At 33.8% G+C, this 19,702-nt stretch overlaps 2 protein-coding genes across 3 annotated transcripts in view; one reads left to right on the top strand and one right to left on the bottom strand.

Moving 5' to 3' along the window:
• Nucleotides 1-77: 77 nt before the first annotated feature.
• Nucleotides 78-17,332, bottom strand: LOC100186256 (regulating synaptic membrane exocytosis protein 1). Of its 2 annotated transcripts, none has more exons than XM_026840047.1 (22): nt 17,317-17,332; nt 17,040-17,216; nt 16,393-16,495; nt 15,609-15,725; nt 15,508-15,522; nt 12,121-12,244; nt 11,464-11,634; nt 11,233-11,301; nt 10,790-10,925; nt 9,645-10,402; nt 9,199-9,255; nt 8,522-8,664; nt 8,082-8,200; nt 7,518-7,660; nt 6,918-7,025; nt 5,307-5,587; nt 4,563-4,682; nt 4,238-4,432; nt 3,379-3,552; nt 1,657-1,780; nt 1,214-1,392; nt 78-419 (listed from the first exon to the last, which is right to left on the bottom strand). In XM_026840047.1, exons 2-22 carry the CDS (start codon nt 17,147-17,149, stop codon nt 198-200), a joined length of 3,468 nt encoding a protein of 1,155 aa, XP_026695848.1. In that variant the 5' UTR covers nt 17,150-17,216; nt 17,317-17,332; the 3' UTR covers nt 78-197. The 2 variants fall into 2 exon arrangements, with proteins under 2 accessions (XP_026695848.1, XP_026695843.1); XM_026840042.1 differs by having other exon boundaries at nt 79-419; nt 11,449-11,634.
• Nucleotides 17,333-19,328: 1,996 nt separating this feature from the next.
• The window catches only part of LOC100176050 (transmembrane protein 45B-like), a 3,140-nt gene continuing 2,766 nt past the window's right edge, over nt 19,329-19,702 (top strand). The window contains exon 1 of the mRNA XM_002126193.5: nt 19,329-19,489. Within this exon, the coding sequence (XP_002126229.2) occupies nt 19,398-19,489 (92 nt within the window). The 5' untranslated portion in view covers nt 19,329-19,397. The remainder of the gene's footprint in view (nt 19,490-19,702) is intronic.

The raw sequence follows: 19,702 nt of genomic DNA, 5'->3' as shown, positions 1-19,702 counted from the left end.
AAACGTAACGGACAGAAAATAAGTCCAACCAATTGTATAGTGTCAGTCTCTTATTCAAATTCTGTTTGTTGCAAATGATGATATACTGGTATAGTTACAGTCCTTATAGAATAAATTAGATTTAACCCAATATACCATTCACTCAAATATAAAACACACCAAAGCAAAAACTTTTAAACCTGAAATTTGAAATTTATCTAAAAATAAATTACCAAAAACTGCTTTTTAATAAAAACGAACCCGAAATCTGCTTCACTCGCCACTCGACGGCGCCCTTTCACCACTTGGTGGGGTTCTGGAACGTAATCATAGTGAGAGATCGAGTGGGAAACGGAGTGGTTCACCGTGTCTTCCTCCATCACAAGATTAAACCACTGGGTGGTGTCATCGAGTCGCGTCATTCCGAGGTCGATAAAAATCTAAAAAATCGGTTTTATTTAAAAAATATTTTTTTATATTCTCAAATGTTGTTTTGCATTTAATTTTGTTTTCGTATGAATTTTAATCACAGTGCAATTAAACATAGGTTACTTGAGGTTCTTTATGCGATTTCAATCAAATTAATTAATAATTAGGAATAAATAATGCAGAATTGCATCCAACCATGGTGATTTCTATGGCGTAAAGACCGCAAGTAACCTATGTTTTCTTTACTGTGCAATAAAAAATTCATATCTTCGCTAAGATATGCAGTTATGTTTCATGTGTCAATGTATCATACAGTAGTAAGGAAATATAATCCTAATGTATATAGATGAAGTCTTTGTCGGATTTAAGCAAGGTTTGGATCAGTAACCAACCCCCACAAAAGTCATGACTAAGCCCATTAGAAGTATCACATAAACATTCGCATACACCTAATTCTAATTTATAACAACTTACATAAAGTTTTCTTATGTTTAATTGTTGTGTCATTAAAATCCATAATAAAAACATGCATTTGTATAAGTGGCGATTGTATCACATTTATTTTTTCCGCAGAGTCCTGCAGGTCAAGAATCGGGACAGAAGCGAAACTTGGTTGAACCACACAGTATACTTATATGATTGAGTCAGAACATAATTAAATGACATCACCATCACAAGCATGTCACTTTCAGACGTGGAAGGGTGTTGGGGTAATGAGCTGAATCTGGCCTAAATCCTGGGTCCTTAAGTACGTCAGTCACGTCACCAATACAAAATAGAATAGAATCGCATGGATTACACCAACCTCTCCCAAAAAATGATTATTGGATTCAACGGAACGATCCAGGTCCCACAGCGAGACCTCTAGCGCCATCGAGCCAAGGTCTTGCCTACGTATAGGTCCGTACACAAAGGATTGATGCCACGACGGGTTGAGCGTCTTTTTCGCTGTTTTACTTCGTCTTTTGGATGCCTCGCTACGATCTGTTTTCAGAAAATAATTAACGATATTGGAAACATGAATTTTCAAATTAATATTAATTTGTTTTACTATTTTTTTAACCTTGTTACTATTTTTTTTTAATATTACATTTTTTACACTTGTTCATAATTATTTTTGTAATACATCATTACTAAATAAAGATTTTATTTGCCACAATTCTTCCACTTAAAAATCTAGGACAAAAATCTCTTTATATTACTTTGACCACTTTTTCATTGATTACAACACATTTACATACATCCCACCTGGTAACAGATACATCTTAATGTATGGGTTTCTCAACATTCCCCCTTCCCTGGGTAAAAGGTCAATTGCTTGCAACACAGTCACATAAAGTTGTTGGGTTGAATTGTCAAACCAGAGACGTACCTAAGAAAATATAATGATTCCATTTTATTGTATGGGGATGAGGTTATACAATGTGAACTGAGATTTGGACCACAGTTGGTCCATCACACAAAACACCCAGGGTGCTACAATTATAATTGATTTTTTTATAAAAATTACTAAGAAAATTGAAATTAACCAAGGATTATTAAAACTAAGTGTAGCTGAAAACAACTAAAACTCCCACAATGTGTTTATCTAAGCAAAAGGTAAGGTGTAAGCTTGCTATGTTAAAAATTTTATGTTATAGGTTTTGTTTATCTTTAGTAAATAGAAAGACAGAAAAGTACCTTAGCATATATATACGTTGGGACTTTTTTAAATACCATTTAATTTTATGAAAATATGTTGCATTAGGCAAACGGTTACAAATTGAATTAAAGAGATCATTTTAGTTCAGCAAAAAATCAGACAGTTTTTTATTTTCCCTATATTGCTTAAGTTATATGATGTTCCAATCGTCACTTTTATTTGAATATTTTCTTGTAACATTACAGGTTAAAATAAACATTTAAAACCTTGAATTTATTGCACTGCGGGGCATAGTGGATGACATAATGCTCATTACGTTGCTTCTCAAACCGAAGATTCATTAAATATTTAAGCACACAATGGTGGAAATAAATAATTTGTGAAGGAATAAGTCGTCCACATTTAAATGGCCACAATTGGAAAAGTATTTTTGCTTAAAATTCAAATTACATAAAGTGAAAGCAATGGAAATCAACTTTTTCTGGTAAAGGACCAAAAAATTTACTTTTTCTTTCTGGAAATCTGTTAAAATTTAAAACATGTTGAACTGAAATGCGACGCTAATTGATTGAACTCAAAATTAATCCAATTGGACATCTAGTTTGAGAATTGAAAAAAGAACAAGTTACTTTAATTAATCAATTCTATTACGCAATCAATTATTCTCTCGTGAGTTAAACTGAAGAGAAAACAAAGTTTAAAAATTTTAGGTTTTTATTAAAACTGGTAAACAAAATTTCCCATCTTAGAGCGACAAATACAATCTATATATTTATTATAGAAACTGGTAAGCATTTGATGAATGATGCTGCTTTTAAACACACAGCAAGTCATATCTAGTGATCTTTTTACCTTAGTATCTAAGGCAGGAACTTTAACATTTTAATACACATGTACTGTGTGTGATGTGAGACTCTTATCTATCCCATAATCATTCGTTTTTGGGCACCAAAAGTTCCAACCACTTTTTAGTCACTATGCGTGTTAGCAGAACTTGTATCATTCCCCAAATCACAGAGAAATCTTGCGGATACTGACATCGAGTGGTCAGTTACCAGACATGCCGTATGACACTGTACAATTCTTGCACAGTGTAAGTGTACATAATTCTACTGCCTTAAATACTAGTTCATATAAAAATACTTCCCTAATATAGAACCTCAACCAAATTTACAATATAATATATTTATTCTGTTCTATTCTATATGGGTGAGGACCTTGCCGAAGAGCTTGGGTTTAAGCCAGAATTGGCCCATTACTCCAACACCCAGGAAGCTTTATTCAAGTTGTAAAAACAGAACACATACAAGATACATTAAAATACGTACTTGTATCTTAGAGGGAGTCACCCTTGTCCTCCGTTGGCCATTTCTCCCATTCATCCCCTCCTCTCTCTTCTGAGACTCAAACGAGCTACTACTCGATTCCGTCACTGGGTGGCGATGTAGAGAGTCAGGAATTCTCGGAACTTCTTTAATTTGACGAGAAACCGTCAGCTCGACCTTGAGACAAAGGTCAAAGATTTTAAACTCTGGTAATTCCAAGCTGACTCAGAGAGTTTTTAATCCCTACGTTGTCATGTTGCTACTGAATATTTAAGTGTTTACAACCACTAACAAGGGGGAATTTTCCCTGTTAAGTAATTGGCAGATAACATATACAACAGATGCAGTTTAGATATGAAAAGAAGTTTCAGAAATACCATTCAATAAAGTAAATACAGAGCATGTATATTTTACACAGTAAAAACAACCAATGTTGGTAATTAGGTAAGAAGTTACAATTAACATAATATTATTTAAAGTTATATGTAGATATTAAAACAGACTTGGCAATTCTAATTTCCAGCAAAAAAATAACAAGCTCAACATAATGACAATACATGTTAAATGAAACACATCAACGTACAGTTTATTAACAGAAATTATGGTTTTAATATTCAAGCAAAAACTCCAAATCTAGCATAAATTCCATGTCCTCAGCAAGGAACTCCTTATACATAAGAGAAGAAATAAAAACAAATTAATTTTATATTAATAATAGACATTAAACAAAACACATCAGCATACTAGTTTATAAACAGAAAGTTAAATTTTCAAGCAAGAATATTCAAATTTAGCTTAAATCCAATGTCTCTATGAAAACAAACCATTTTAACAAAACACGCTAAATAAAATATCATCTTACCAGTTTAGATTTCTTGGAAGCAAGCACGGCTTCGTAAACTTCATCAAACGAAGCGTTTTGAAGACAATTGTCGTTCCACATAACAACCTCATCACCAGGTTGAAGATGGCCCACCACGTCAGCTAAACTACCGTGTTTTACTTTCGTAATAAAAGCCCCGAGTCGTCCTGACTCTGTCATTTTTCCTCCAACCACCTGAAATTTTTTTTTAACAAAATTGTAAAATTTAAAAAAACTAATAGGATATAGTACTGTGGGGTAGGATGGGACACCAATAAAAAGTTCCCATTCTCCCCTTTCTACTATAGAAAAGACAAACTCCAACCTTCAAGCCAAGTATGGCCCCCTCTTGATTCTGGGAATCCCCGGTTGCTAACCCTTTGTTCAAAATCATTCGACCAATCAGAAACCTTCCATCTGGCGACGGTTGCCATGACACTGGTTGCTGTGAAAAAACTTAAATTTGAAAGATTTGTTCCTTTTATACTTTTAGAAGAAAACATACAAAAAAGTTTTACAGAAAATTCAAGTTTTCCTTAAATGGGAAATTGTTAAAAAAAACTAGAAAAAATTTGCAGTGAAAAAGGAAAAAACAATTATTTTTTACCTTTTTAGGACTGTTATAATACTAAAAAATTAAATCAAATTCTGTAAACTGCATTTTTAAGCCAAAAAATTCTCTTTCTTACAATTTTAACCATAATTTACAAAAAGCAACTTAACCATCATTCTCAATCTTTACAAACAATTTAAATCCATGCATATTGCGTGACATGCAAACATATTGGAGCAGCAAGCAAACAGAAGTCTGAGATGAAATGAAGTTTAAATGAAGGCAAACAAAAAGTTTGTAAAAAAGTGTTTTTTGCTTGTTTGGAAGAGGGGAAAATGTTATATTTTTTTTTAACTTAAGGTATATAAAATTCTTTTATATGAGGGAAAACACACAATTTTTTGGGAGGAAGGTGTTTCTGCATTCTTGAGGGGGGGGGAGGTATTTTTTGTGAGGCCAAAAAAATCCTTTTAAGGAGATTAAACTTTTTTAGTTTTCGGGCACTACAATTCCAACCTCTTTTTCATCGCTATGCGTGTTGGTGGAACTCGTGTCTATCCCCGAATCACGGGTTCCGCTTGAGAGGTTTTCTGCGGATACTGACATCGAGTGGTCAGATAAACTCCCTGGATATTTCTGGAGATATTTCTTGTCGACCGATTCAGTAAAATGAACTTTTTTCCGATTTCTTCCGTCAAAGTGCTCGTTTCGAGAGGTCAGGTTAAGGTCACCTCGCCACGGCGACGAGAAGAAGAGAAGATTGTCGTCGCGGTTGGCCGACTCGGCCCACGCGTGCCCTGTTACGAGATGCATGCCTTACTATGACACAACAAAAGGAACCGGGAAAAGTCATGCGCTGTCGTGCAATGGATTATTATCGAGTCGTAGTGGCATTTGTGACATCGCTTGAATTGTGACATCATACTTAACATCAACATGCATGCGAAGGGTTGGGTGCGCTGCGTTGGGTAAACTATGCAAGAAATTTTCAACACATAAAAATCGGAACTTGTGACAAGTAAAAAAAGGCTTATGTGGATGGGCAGTTGTATTTATACTTCAAAGTTAAAAGCTGTCATTTATGTCAATAATTATGTATATTGCAATGTTTTGGGCATAATTAAGGTTTTAATTACTATGTGGTGATGTAATGGCCTAACTCTGACCTTCATTTCATATACTCTTGCTTGTTGAACTGTATGACCCATATATATATAGTAGATTAACAGTCTCCTAGGAAACTAATATACATACATTTTTCTAACTAATTTTCTGAATAAAAAACTGACGATGCCATTTAAACGAAATATATATCTTATTAAACAATTGGTGGGACTTGATTTTTGTCTGTTACGTTTTGTCAACTGATTTTCTGAATTGTATTTTTTATCACATAAGCGTTTTTATATTGTGTTGAAAAATTCGTGCATAGCAGCCACACATTGCACGTAACCCAATATTGCATTTGTTTAATACCTTGCCGTGGTGGTAAGCTATCCTGGACATTTCAGAGCGGGGAAAGCTTTCTATATATCATAAATATCACATTTTACATTTTTTTTAACAAAAGTTTTAACAAAAAAATAAAAATTTAACAAAGTAAAAACTAAAAGGTAAAGTAAAATGAGAACTTATTGATTATGTTGCGAAGGATATGATATTTTAAATCCAAAAGCCAAAAATAAAGTATATTATAAAAGAAGCTATACACAATGTTTTCAAACGGTATTCTAAAACTAAGAAAATAAATTTATACTTAATGAACATAAATATGTTAATATAATGATGGTATATAGACATCGAAAAACTTCCCAATAAAACAGTTTTGTAAAAAAGGTAATGGTGGACTTATGAAGCATAGACAACCCTATTTTACAAAATAAGGTTACATAGTCATAGTCATAACAGCGGGTAGACTTTATTTTATTATCTTTAAGCCAGTGTTGATATTCCAGTATTTTATTTTTATTTTTTTAGTTTATTATTTTAATAATTTTATTTTATATTAAAATATTTTTTTTTTAATATTAATGTAACCAAAGCTTTGCTTTTAATTTACACTTGGTATTTCGCTCACAAAACATGGCTTATGTTTTAATAAATAGTCGTAAACAAGTTTCAACGAACCATGTCTTTGGTGCTCATCTTCACAACTGGAATAATCAGGAGTTGTTTGGAAATCTTCCCGTTCTTCGTCCGTACTACTCAACGATGGGTTTCTTCTTTTGTATTTGTCTGTGGAAAAAATAAACACTAAATGTTGTAAAAATAACTGTAGAAATTCTGCAAATCTGACCCCTGATTTGGTGCTTATAGTATTAAAAGATTCTTGTGTAAATAAATACAGTAAGAACTTGCTACGAAAGTGTAAAAAATCAAGTCTAACCCATTTTACAATAAAATATATATATATTTGGCCTAAATGACATCGTCAGTCTCTTATTGAAAAAATTAAACAAAAACAAAGTATCTTGCATTTCAAAAAAAATCTAGAAACAATAAACTCATATATTACCCTTTTACACGGCTGTTATAGCTGTCTATACACAAACAAACAGGACCAAAGTATATTGTAATCGCCACAATAATCAATTAGGTTCCCTATGTTTGACCACCACCATAAGTATAACAGCAACTTAACAATCTTAACTCAGATTTTGTAAAAAAAATTAACAATTTTACTTCAGATTTTGATAAAAATGTCAAAAATGTAATGTCTATGCACACCTGGTCTCTTAACTTTATGGTGATGGGGTCTTCTTATTGTCATGGCATTTGAATCTAGGTAATCTTGTCTGTTCATTCGCTTTCTATGGTGATTTCTACATTCTATGTGGTTGTCATACAAATTCACATCACTGTAGCTAAGTCTGGAAAACATTGAAAAGATAATGTTTAGAAATGGTTTGCATGTATCAAGGGTGTCTATGTTGTGATTGGTTGGTGAATATTTAGTGAGCTGTGATTGAACCAGCAAAAAAATGAGAGAAATCGGGTAAAATATACAATAAGAAAAATAGATGTTTTGTTCAATTTGACTTTCTCAACCAATTTTAAAACAAAAGGGAGTAAAAAAAATCAACAGACAAACTTCTGATATTCTGTTACTTATGCTACCAGGCATAAAGTGAATAATATTTCAACGACTTATCTGGTATGATAAAAACGTAGTATATTTCCAATGATTTGCCCTCTGTTTGGAAGACATATAAATACACTATGGTATTTCATACCAGATAAGCCGTTAAAAGATTATATGAGCTTGGCACAAACATACAAGCCACATCTTACCTATTTTGTTCGTGGCTTTGGTTGATAGGGGAACCCCCATAATAGGGGTCACGGTGGGGGTTCTGACAGTGAAAGTGTTGGGTGACGTCGTCAAACCGGGGTAGGGAACGATATGCAGTCTAAAGAAATAATATAACAATGAACTAGTTGGGATGAAGTATAATTGTATTTTCATTTTAAGAGGCAGGATTTTAATCGTGGTTTTGTGCTTTCGGGGTCAGTTTGTAGCAACTCAATTTTAAAAACTGTATATTTATATATATATAAAATATATAAATTTATTAAAATAAGTCAAACCCTGATGAACACAAAACATTGATTTTTTTATAATTTTTTTGTTATTTAATCATTCAAGAAAATCATCCCATATAAGGTATGTTATTTTTGGTAGCAACAGCAATACATTAAAACAATAATCAAACCAAACCCATATTTCTTACCATTGGGTCAGAATCAACACTATCGACCGAATCCTGCCTCGACTCGATTCTTCTTCTGCTTCCTCCCGCTTCCACTCTCCTCCTGGAGGTTCCCAGGTAAGTTTGGTGGAGCTGATGCGAGCTCTCTGTGTCACTTAGTGATGCTGGGAAGATGCAGAAGATTTGGATGATTGATTTTACATAACATGCTTTATCCTCAAATAGTTAAAATAACAGTTATTATAACACGGGTGTTTTCTTTCGTGCACGTCGTTTACGAGTTAACACAAATCTCACTGTGTGTGATTGTTTTTTATGTATGGCTGACAATTTATAAAACCCATTAGTGACCACTGGGTTGGAGCAATTGTCGTTATAAGTGTTTGCTCAAGGACACATACACCCACAATGATAGCAGCGACAAGCTTTGAACCCATTACCTCATCAGAAATTTTAATATGGGTAAAAATTCACAAAATCTAATCACTTTTATTATGTGTAGAGACAACTATAACATGAGGCTTTAAATAATATTATATGTTTTAAGACTAGGCTAATGGATTACTACAAGTTACAGCAGAGCATTCAACTCTAATGCAAACGACTTACATTTTTTCAGTTTAAACATAGTAAATACCACAAAATACACCACCAAGATAAGTACCGGTATTGAACCATAAAATTAGAACCTTGCTTACATTTACATCCCTGTTTAACATATCTTCGGTTTCCTCTGTTGTCCAAGGTCATAGAATCTATCAATAGTGGTAAAAAAATAATAATAATGAAACATGAGTACCATTCAGTAGAAATACAAACATTACACAGCTAAATGGCAAAAATATATAGCATTAGTGAGCCCTATTGCCAATTTTTTTTTGTTCCAGATAAGCAGAGATAATTAGACAGACATCCTTATGCAACAAATTAAACTTATTGGTTCTAATCGAATGTTTACTGAATAATACGCGGAAAATTCCAGGATACTAGGCATGCCTACCCTTTACCCTAGTACCCATGTTTGGCACCTATGTTGGCAAGCCACGGAGAAAACAAACTCACAAACACATGGCAGGCTAAGGTGTATAAAACCAATACCTTTAGCGATATATAGATGGTTACAAAACAACAATCATGGACTCACCTAAGTATGATTGTCTGTCTTTATTCATTCTATGATTTCTTCTTTGTGTTCCATGTGATTCAGGACTGTGTGATGTGAAGTTACCAACAGAACGATCGCTGCGTTTGATTTGTGGTGATGAGTGCGGACTCCCGCTGAAGTGACTGCTTTGACTTACAGAAATGGATCTTACACGTTTCGGTGACGCTTCATGGGGTTTACTGTGTGATCGGGGGTCACTGGGTAAAAGAGTGGGGTCTTCATTTTTCTTCAATGGTAAATTGGGTGAGCCATGATGGGTTGCTGCTCTGTGGGTTGATCGTGGTGATTCTGACGCAGAGTGGGGCTGTGAGGGGATTTCCCCTGGTTTATGGGTAGGTTCAGTTTGTCGTTTTCCATGATATTCATCTCGAATGTTGTGATTGATTATCTCTCTATGTTTAACATCCCGGGAAGATTGATGTACCCTTGCATCATTCCCCATCCTCGGTGAGGAAGAGCTAGTCCTCATCCGATCATCCTGCTCTTTACGGTGATCTGATCCCACTTGGCTCCGGATGGTTTCGGAGGACTTCCCACCACTCATGTTAGGAGTGCTCCCGGAGGATCGTGGAGGTTGTGTGTCAAGATGGGAGGAGGTGGAGGAAGACACCACCCTCGGTTTAGCTTTTGGTTTCACGATATCTTTCTCACTGTTTGTCATAATATCATTTGTACGATGAGGTTTGTTCACTGATTTATTCTCTGCTGGTTGCTTTGTCACAGTGGTGTTGCTGGAACTAATAAAAACATATAAGAATTAAACTGTGCACATAAGAAGCAGTAATGGGGTAATAAGCCAATAACCTAAACCCAATATCCTTAACATGGACCTCACCCATATAAAGCGAAACTGTAATCTGGTAATAGAACAAAAGGTTTGCTTACTATAACCAGAAATAAACTTTCCACACCATATTCCGTATCTCCTAATTTTTCTTAACATTTTCTTTAAATAAAGTTCTACTACTACAGCATACAAGTATCTAAGCTGTGTGTGTTAAAATTGCTATTCAAATCAAACCAACACTTAATAGTAACCGACTAATTATTACATTTATATAATTGTTTAACTTTTCCATAAACAGCTAACAAAAATGCCAACTTCTGATAAACCATGTTCTTACCTCGTAACTTGAGCACTGGCTTCATTTTCAACAGACGATGAATGCAATATGGGCACTTGTCTGTGCAAAACTCGGTCGGAATTGGTGCTTGAGCGCCTCACACCATTAGTAGTACGTCCAATTTGGTCCTGCGCACCTGTTATGACCACATCCCATTAAAAGCTTGGGAACGCCCATGTAATAAACCTTCTAAGGGTTCTTCATATTTGAACATTTGCTTTCATTATTAAAAGCTTATCTATGCTCTATAACCTTTGTGTTCAATGAAAATGAGTTTTTTTTCGTGAAACAGCTTAAAAAGTAAATTAAAAATAAAGCATTTATTGATTGAAATATACATTGTCACAAACTTTTATACGAAATCCATGTATAACATTATTACTACACAATATATATATAGAGAGAAGTATTTAAGATAAGATTAAATACACTTAAATTCTTACCATCAGTTGAAGTATTGTGTGAAGCAATATTCTCACACCTATCTGGTAAACCAAAGCTCTCAATATTACCTGTAATACATGAACCATTGTAAAAATGTTAAAAAATATTTTAACAACCAAAAAAAACTCTTTAACAACAAAAAAACTATAACAATCAAAAAAAACTATACAAAAACTATTAAAATACAATAAAACTGGTTATAACTAATGTGTTACCGTTTTCATCCTCACTTTTTGACATTTTCTCGCAATTTGTCAACTGAGGTTCACTGTTCCCTTTCTTTAAAACAGATCCTCTTGATCTTTGTCCTCCGATGCTGTTCCTTGGGCTTCTTCTTGCTCTTCCTTCCAGTTGAGCAAGACTCATAGATCCTGACATCTTCCCGTACTTAGCTGTTAGGTCTGTGAGAGCATTGGTCAGGGAGAGCTCAATTTATTAATTATTTAAGGAATGGTGCCTAATTTTATTACCGAGACACATTTAATTTCGTTATTGGCATCTGACACAGAAAAAAATTTGATCAAGAAACGACCCGATTTAAAGGTAAGAACTGAGGTTGTTTAATCTGATGTTACCTGCTTGTTTAATTAAGTGATTCTAAAGGGTTTTGTTTTAGCCAACAGCAGCATATATGTTTCATTTTTGTTTTTTATAGTGATGTTTAAGGCATAGTGTACAGATTAAAACAGACAGATAGTTTACCACTGCTGTAACTAAGTATATGTTGTTGCCACAAGCTTTATGTATTATAAGTGTGAAAGAGATCTTAGGGCAATTGTTTTTGAAACTGTGTTTTTTTCTGTCATACGATAGAAAAATTAACAGAGTTTGCCGTTAAAGTCACATAAGCAAACAACAGAAGATCCCCTTTAACACTTATACTATACCATTCGCTGGGATGGGTTCCAGGTTCAGAGTCAGGGTTGACTTGCTTCCATTTGCATTGCACCACGCACCAGATTTGGTCAGCATTTCCTGCTGCTTCCGACATAGATTGCAAACCCACATCAGCTAATCAATACATCAACATTAAATGAAGGTTACTTGCTTTCTGTCATGTCACTGTTTGGATATCACTGACATGCAAAATGAAAAAGTAAATAGGAATAGGAATTGGATATAAGTAAAAGTAAAAATAAAAAATAAAGAAAAATAGAAAAATAACCTTTATGCTTGGTGTACTGTGACAAAACATGCCAGATTTCAATGTTTTTGGTATATTATGTAGGTTTTAATTTATAGGAAGTTAAGTAAAAAATTGGTTTGATATCGGTTTTATTAGTGTAAATGTGACTGTTAAATAAATCTAATGTAAACAGTGATAAAAGTACAATGTTGCTTGTGTTTTAGACCCTTTAAGTTTAATAGACAGTTAATGCAACTGTTGTTATTACTAAAGTAAACAAGCATAAAAATGTAATGCTACTGCAATGACTGGCCAATAACATCTTTTAAATACATCATAACATCTGTAAGGAATGTAAACTAGGTTAAAACTAGATTATATACTACATAGTGATCAAAGGGTTTAAAGGCATTCACCAACTAAAGAGAAACGTTTTTTGGAAAGTTAGGAATTCGACCAGGTTAATATTAATATATGTATCAATGTATGGTTCAATTACAAACATTTTTTAAGTATGGGTAAATGGCCATTAGATGACCAATATGTTATGTAGGGTCGTACAAACATGTAGTTTAAAGCGTTTTAATCGTCCCCACAATGCGAGTTACAATGCCTTCTTGGACGCTACTTATTAATAATTCAGACGCCGTTACAGTTTTTTAGAGACGTAACTTTTTCTTAGCGTGTTCTGGACACGAATTAAGGTCATCTTGAGCCTGGTTCAAAGCGCTTACGTGCGTAAAACCCGCAATTGTGACGTACCTAACCACTTAGTCACAATACGATAGGAAATAATAATTCCAACTGAATTAATTTTTCGTCATTGTGTGAAAAATATATACGCAAAGGCTACTGTCGCGTAGTTGGTTTAGCGCTACTTCTTATGAAACGTCAAACAAAAGAAAACAGCCTTTCATAATTAAGACTTTTGTTGGATACGGGAAGTACAAGTGTGACGCAAATCTAAACAAAACCAATCTACGATTTGGTGTTGAACTTGAATTGTTGATCACAATTAAAATTATGATTAAAATATTTGAACATTAGTTAAACGCGTAACCCACGATGTAAACTACATCAATTAACTAGAAATTACTTTTCTCTTTAAATACAATAGCGAAGATCAAATTAGCGCGAAGTGATCGGGTATAGCAAAACGTGTTAAAACCCACTGAGAATAAAACTACTTATAATAATGTAATAACTGTAAAACTACCTTACAAACACGCTACGGGTAAAACCACGAGAAAAGGCGAGATTATTTCATAAGTTTCGCCGGCGAACGTAGATATTGTTTTAGTCTGTGTATATAGCTATTACATTATGGGCGGTCTTGGTAACGAGTGTCCGCAAGCTGGACCTTAATGGCATGAGTCCGTGTACTGCCCGCTGTGGTGACCTGCAGTGCGCGGGGTTATGGCTATCATGCTTTGAATCTGCGCTTGAACAGAGGCCAACGGATTGGAACACAGATCAATCTGGTGTCTATTACTCTCATGCCCTTATATTACAACGATGCTGGGTCGATATTATACGCGAGCTTTGAACAAAGCGTCTTACGACTGCCAGCAATTAATCCATGGGTGCCCAACCGTGACGTAAAGAAATTAAAACAAAGGTATATATGTTCAAAGTGAAATATATATGGCGACTTCTATTTATAGAAGCTCTGAAAAAAACGTGGACGTAAAAGCAGGTATGATCGATGGTAAAAGGCAAATCGAGTTCAAAAGTTTGTAAATTTTGCCACAGCTGACGTTCTGATATAAAATGGAAAATCATTTCGCTGAGGCCCCGTCACGTAGCTGCTCGAGTAAAAAATCAATAGCTTTTATCTCGGGAATATCCTGTGGACGAAATTGCCGCGCGGCCGACAGACAGCATGAGAGGCCAACGCAACAATTGGACGAGAAGCAAAAGCAACCGGCGCTACAACACCTGGCGTTATTGTTCGTGTGTTTTTAGTAGTATGTAGAGGCACTTCGATGATAAAATTCAAAACATACGTACTTAACATTGGCCAATAGAAACTCTTGCAAAACTGGGTTAAAAACATAGCCACACAATTACGACTCAAGGGTTTCCTACATAGGTGCGCGTTGCCGGGATTCGTAGCTATTCCACACATACCTTTAAAATCTTGACTCACGAAAAGAAAATACCGCATTTTCATTGCTATAGCGCGGTGCGTTGACCATCGAAACGATATAGACAATTCTATTTAAGCCGGAATAAGGTATATCAATATTTTACCGATTAAAAGCCAACACACGAGCAGTAATACTGTGCTAACATTGACCGTTAAAAAGAGAAGGAGAAGAGTCTTCCGTAGCTAAAATTAACGTCAAATTCCCTATTCAATGACGTCTTTACCCTCTAGGTTGCCAAGACAACTGACGCAATTATGTGACGCAAAAGACTTAATTAATCTGGAAAGCTATAAAAAGAAAAGAATTTTACCGCAAGTTTTTTATCTCCCCTATACCATTCTTAAAATAGCTATATATGACATATTGGCTGAAATACATGAGCTTATTACACCCGAATTGGAATTAGACATTCAGCTAATTTCTTTAAGGTTAAAAACGTTTAAAACAAAAGGTTACTATTAATGGACCAAAATGGTGTAGTAAACTACCTTACCTTTTTTGAAACAAAATAAAAAGGGAATGAAAAAAACAAACAGCGATCTGTGTATTGTTACTAAGTTATAGAGCATGGCAAAGAAAAGATATAGTGGGTGGGGAAAGGTGGGACACCCTTACTTTTATTTTCTTGTTCTATTTGGTAGTAAACAAAGAAAATTCAAATAATTGTAAAACGGTATCATTACGACTTCCATAGACTGTTGTTAATTGTTTAAAACATGATTAAGATAGTTGAATATTGTGCACTAAAGGTGTCCCATCTTACCCCATAGTACTATATATAACTCAGTAAATAAAAAAATGGGTAGGTAGCATGACTAAAAAAAGAAAGTAAAGGAACAAAGTACTAAAAGTAGTGCAGTTATAATTTAGTTAACTGTTTAGTATAACGTTTGAATACAACACATGGGATCTAGTTTTTTCCAATAGATTCTAGTTCGTAAGTTGCAAGCTTAAATATTCACACAGTTAGTGATGAAGTGAATGCAAACAGTGCTTACCATTCGTTCAGTCTTCTGCATTCGTGAAGGTACATGAAGAAAAGAAAAGAGGTGTAAATGACTACATCATACACATGCTACCACTACCATAATCAGTATACCTTGCTTGACTTCACAGGAACCCTCCCCCCACATCTGGAACAGAATTTTCTTGAACAGTAGGAGCAACTATGACCACTGCCTTCAGCCATCTTGGTTTTGTGGCACAAGGAACATGTCTGTAAGATTTATAGAATTATAACAACTAAGTTAGTAATATAGTAGGGTGGGAAAGATGGGACACATTTTTATTTCATTTTCTTGTCTTATTTGGTAGTGAACAGAGAAAATTTAAAGAAATATAAAACAGTATCCTCATAACTCCCATGGACTGTTGTTAATTGTTTAAAACGCGATCAGGATGTCTGGAACTTTGGATATAATGTGCTAAAGTTGTCCCATTTTCCCCACCCTACTATATATCAAAATTTACCCCACTTAGGTGTTTAAAACTCGATCAGGATGTTTGGATATAATGTGCTAAAGGTGTCCCGTCTCCCCTACCCTACTATATCAACATTTACCCCACTTAGGTGCTTTACCTATTTGCAACTGAATGAAACAAGCCTATACTGAAAGAAGTCTATACATTTTTTTTAAACCAAATTAAAAACAAAAAAACTCTTAGAAATAAAGAGCAACAGCAATAAAATAAGCGTTAGGTCTCCTTTACAATGTGAAAACAAATACATTTTTAAAGATATTATGTAAGTAGATTATCTAAAACTGCTCTTCTGGTATATACAAAATATGTGAAACTTAATAAAGTTATCATCATATTACAAAACAAGATAAAAATATTTTACACTGATTTTATACACAAATAAAAGTTAATAAAACAAGCACCTCTCCTATGTCCACATTGGTGCCTGGAGTATTCTTTGATTCGTAAGTTTCCGAAGCTTTCTTAACCTGTTCCTTGTACGTCTCAAACTGCTGGTGCAGATTTCTTTGAATATGGAAAAAATATTATATAAAATTATCATAGTGGACATACTTGTGATTTATTATAACTTAATCCTTTCGATCAAAAGCCATGGCCAATGCATTTCCATTAATAAGCATTTAATCTTCATTATTGAATAGGTTATTGATTATTAAATGAATGCAGACCACTTGCTTATTTTAAGCACTGGTGCTCTGGCGAATTGAACAATTTTTAATAAAACCTAACCCAACATGACTTTGTTGGCATGCTTGTTTGAACTAATTAAGGAAAATATTGCTAGGAAACAATACATGCACTTCTACACAGTTTGAAACAATGTATAGGCAAACTACTGTCATTGGGAGGTTCAATGCCAAGACTTGTTATTTTTTACAGACAAAAATAAATTGATTGTTGCTGCACTGTTTGTAAAATATTTATTTATTGCAAGTTAATAAGGTTATATCATCTTAACAAATGTCTTTGCAACATACTGAACATACAGTATATATTTAAATGTAATCTACTTTTTTAAAGTTCAATAAAAATAAAGTGAAATTCTTACTTAATCATCGCTTTTTCTTTCTTTTCTTCATCTTGTTGCCTCTTAATAACAGAAAGAATTTGTTTCTGTTCCTCTTCTGTTAGGTGACTAAGATCGGGTAACTCCATCATTTGCCAGTTATTTTAAACCCACATTGTGTTCAACACAGCTACATTACACCCCTCACACTTCTAACTTCTGGTGGTTAATTAATGAACAAAACACAATTAGAGCTAAATTAGTTTCACATATGTTGCTAATTGATCAAGAGACAAAACATATAAGTATTCCTTTGCACCTTATTCAAAAGAATCTAATAATAGTTCAAAACACTTACTGCCCATTTGGGGTATAAATACAATAAGCCTACTTTAAATTAGTACTACACACCAAACTTTTAATCTTTTACAGTTCTTTTTATAAAATACAGCCAAAGAAAGCAGTGAGATTTAGTTATTATAAACAACAAGCATATAACATACCAGCAGATTATAGTCAGATAACTAATACAACATAATAGTGCTTGCAGTTCTTACATACAACACAACATACATACAGCAAACAAAAATGTAAAGTGCTTCTTCACACAGCACAGTAATATTCCAACACCTATTCAAGTATTGAAAACTTTAAATACTACCTGTACTGCCAGGGCGGACCAGGCAAAGATTTTAAGAGAAAATTGAGGAAACACATTAATAATGGATGTGCAAACAAATAAAAGAGAAAGAAGAAGAGAAAAGTCTCCGATTATGCAAGAAAAGGGGTGGGCTTCCCACACCAAATATTGTAGTTTGAATATGGTAATTAAATTTTGAACATTTTGGTAAAATCTTTTTGATCCGAGCATCATAACAAAAATGTGCAATTTCTACAATGTGTAGGCCTACATCTCTCATACCAACAGCTTCTAATTTACTTTATTGATATTATATTTTTTATAGTGACAGCTTTATTATGGTAAGGATATTACAACAGTGTTTTAGAAAAGACTTGCATTTCATGCTATAAGCAGACGCAGCAGTGGTGATATTATAATGGCGTGAATAAATAGCAGGTAGGATAGAAATGCAAACGACTACGGAAAACGTTCCAAACGTAATAGGACTTGGAAAAGGCAACGCAAAAGTTTAACAAATGCAATTCCAATACTAAGATTAATTATTCAGCAGGTGGAAAATGAGTACAACCGAAATTAATAAAAAAGGAAGAAAATCTAATATTTTCCACAAAAAGACATGTCTTCAATGCTAGTGATATACATTTATGCAATTATTTATACTGTAGGAGACATGAATTATTTAGCATGCACTAGTTTGACTTTAGTATCTATAGTAAATGGAACCAGACATATTGATTTTGCAATGCTATAGCAGTAGGTGGGAAAGAAAGAAACCTAAATCACTTTAAGGCTTTAATATAAAAACAAAACAAATTAGATTTAAATACAAATTACTGAAAAACGAATACTGATTTCAGATTTAACAGAAAATGTAATAAATAATAAATATAATATATATAGGTTATACAATTATACATAATATGATAAATATATTATGTCAGCTATACCAGCAAAATTTTGTTTTACAAAGCAATTAATGAGCTATCAATCAATTGAACAACTCTGCTTACACAGCTGCTATACTATCAACTAATAATAAGAGTACTTGTACTTGCAAAACAAAAAAAACTTGAAAATAAAAATTTATTTCACAAAATTAACATGATAGCCTAGCCTATTAAAAGATCACATTAATTAAAAACAACTAATAGATCAACAGCAAAAGTACAAGTAACGCCAAAGACCAAATATCATTTATAAAATATCCTATTTCTAAAATAAGGACAGACATCCCATTTCCATTGTGAAATATATACAAATAAATACACTCCGTGACCTAACTAAACTGTTTAAGTAGTTAAACAAATGAAATTAAAGTATATGAGGCTTCTAACATGAAAGATTCCAGATTGACTATAACAGTGGTACAAGGTATTACCAAAATTAAATCTTTAACTTTGCTGTAACAAGTCCTCAGTCCTGTTTCCCGTACCAGATTCTGTTGGTGCCGTACAACTTTGACCTTTACACGCTCAAAACAGCGGCACTCTTTCATAAATCCTGACACATCTGTTTAAATCTAGTTTAAGTTTAGCAAGCCTAAACCCTGAGGTCAAAAACCTTCATTCAATAATATTCCCAAAAAAACAAGCCCGGTAATTAGAATTACTACTTCATTCATTTTGTTTTGTTTACACCTCTACCTCCGATAGTGGTAGCATTGGTGAATACTATAATCATGGATATCGTATATATAACTCATACGATTTCGTTCTAATGGATGAATGTATAGTATCGAATTACCGCAACATAATTAAATGGGAACTTTCGGAGGCCATGTCCTTCCCGGCTCTTTCTTTCTTTGCTTTGGTTTCTGGTACACTTTAAAATATATCTGGAACTTTCTCAGGTACGATGCATATTGTACATGGTAATTGTATTGTAACATACAACCATACGTTAATGAATGAATGAATGTAACTTACTTTATCCTCGCGTGGCCGGAAAACAACAGTCGTTATCACACGGGTTTGACACCTCGTGCTAGCTTACGAGTTACCATGTATGTTACTTTGTGGGTGATTATTTTTTTTAGATTTTTTATGTATGGCTGGTAATTTGG

Source organism: Ciona intestinalis, chromosome 2 (genome assembly GCF_000224145.3).
Source record: "Ciona intestinalis chromosome 2, KH, whole genome shotgun sequence".
Lineage (NCBI taxonomy): Eukaryota > Metazoa > Chordata > Ascidiacea > Phlebobranchia > Cionidae > Ciona > Ciona intestinalis.
This window is presented reverse-complemented; position numbering and strand designations above follow the sequence as displayed.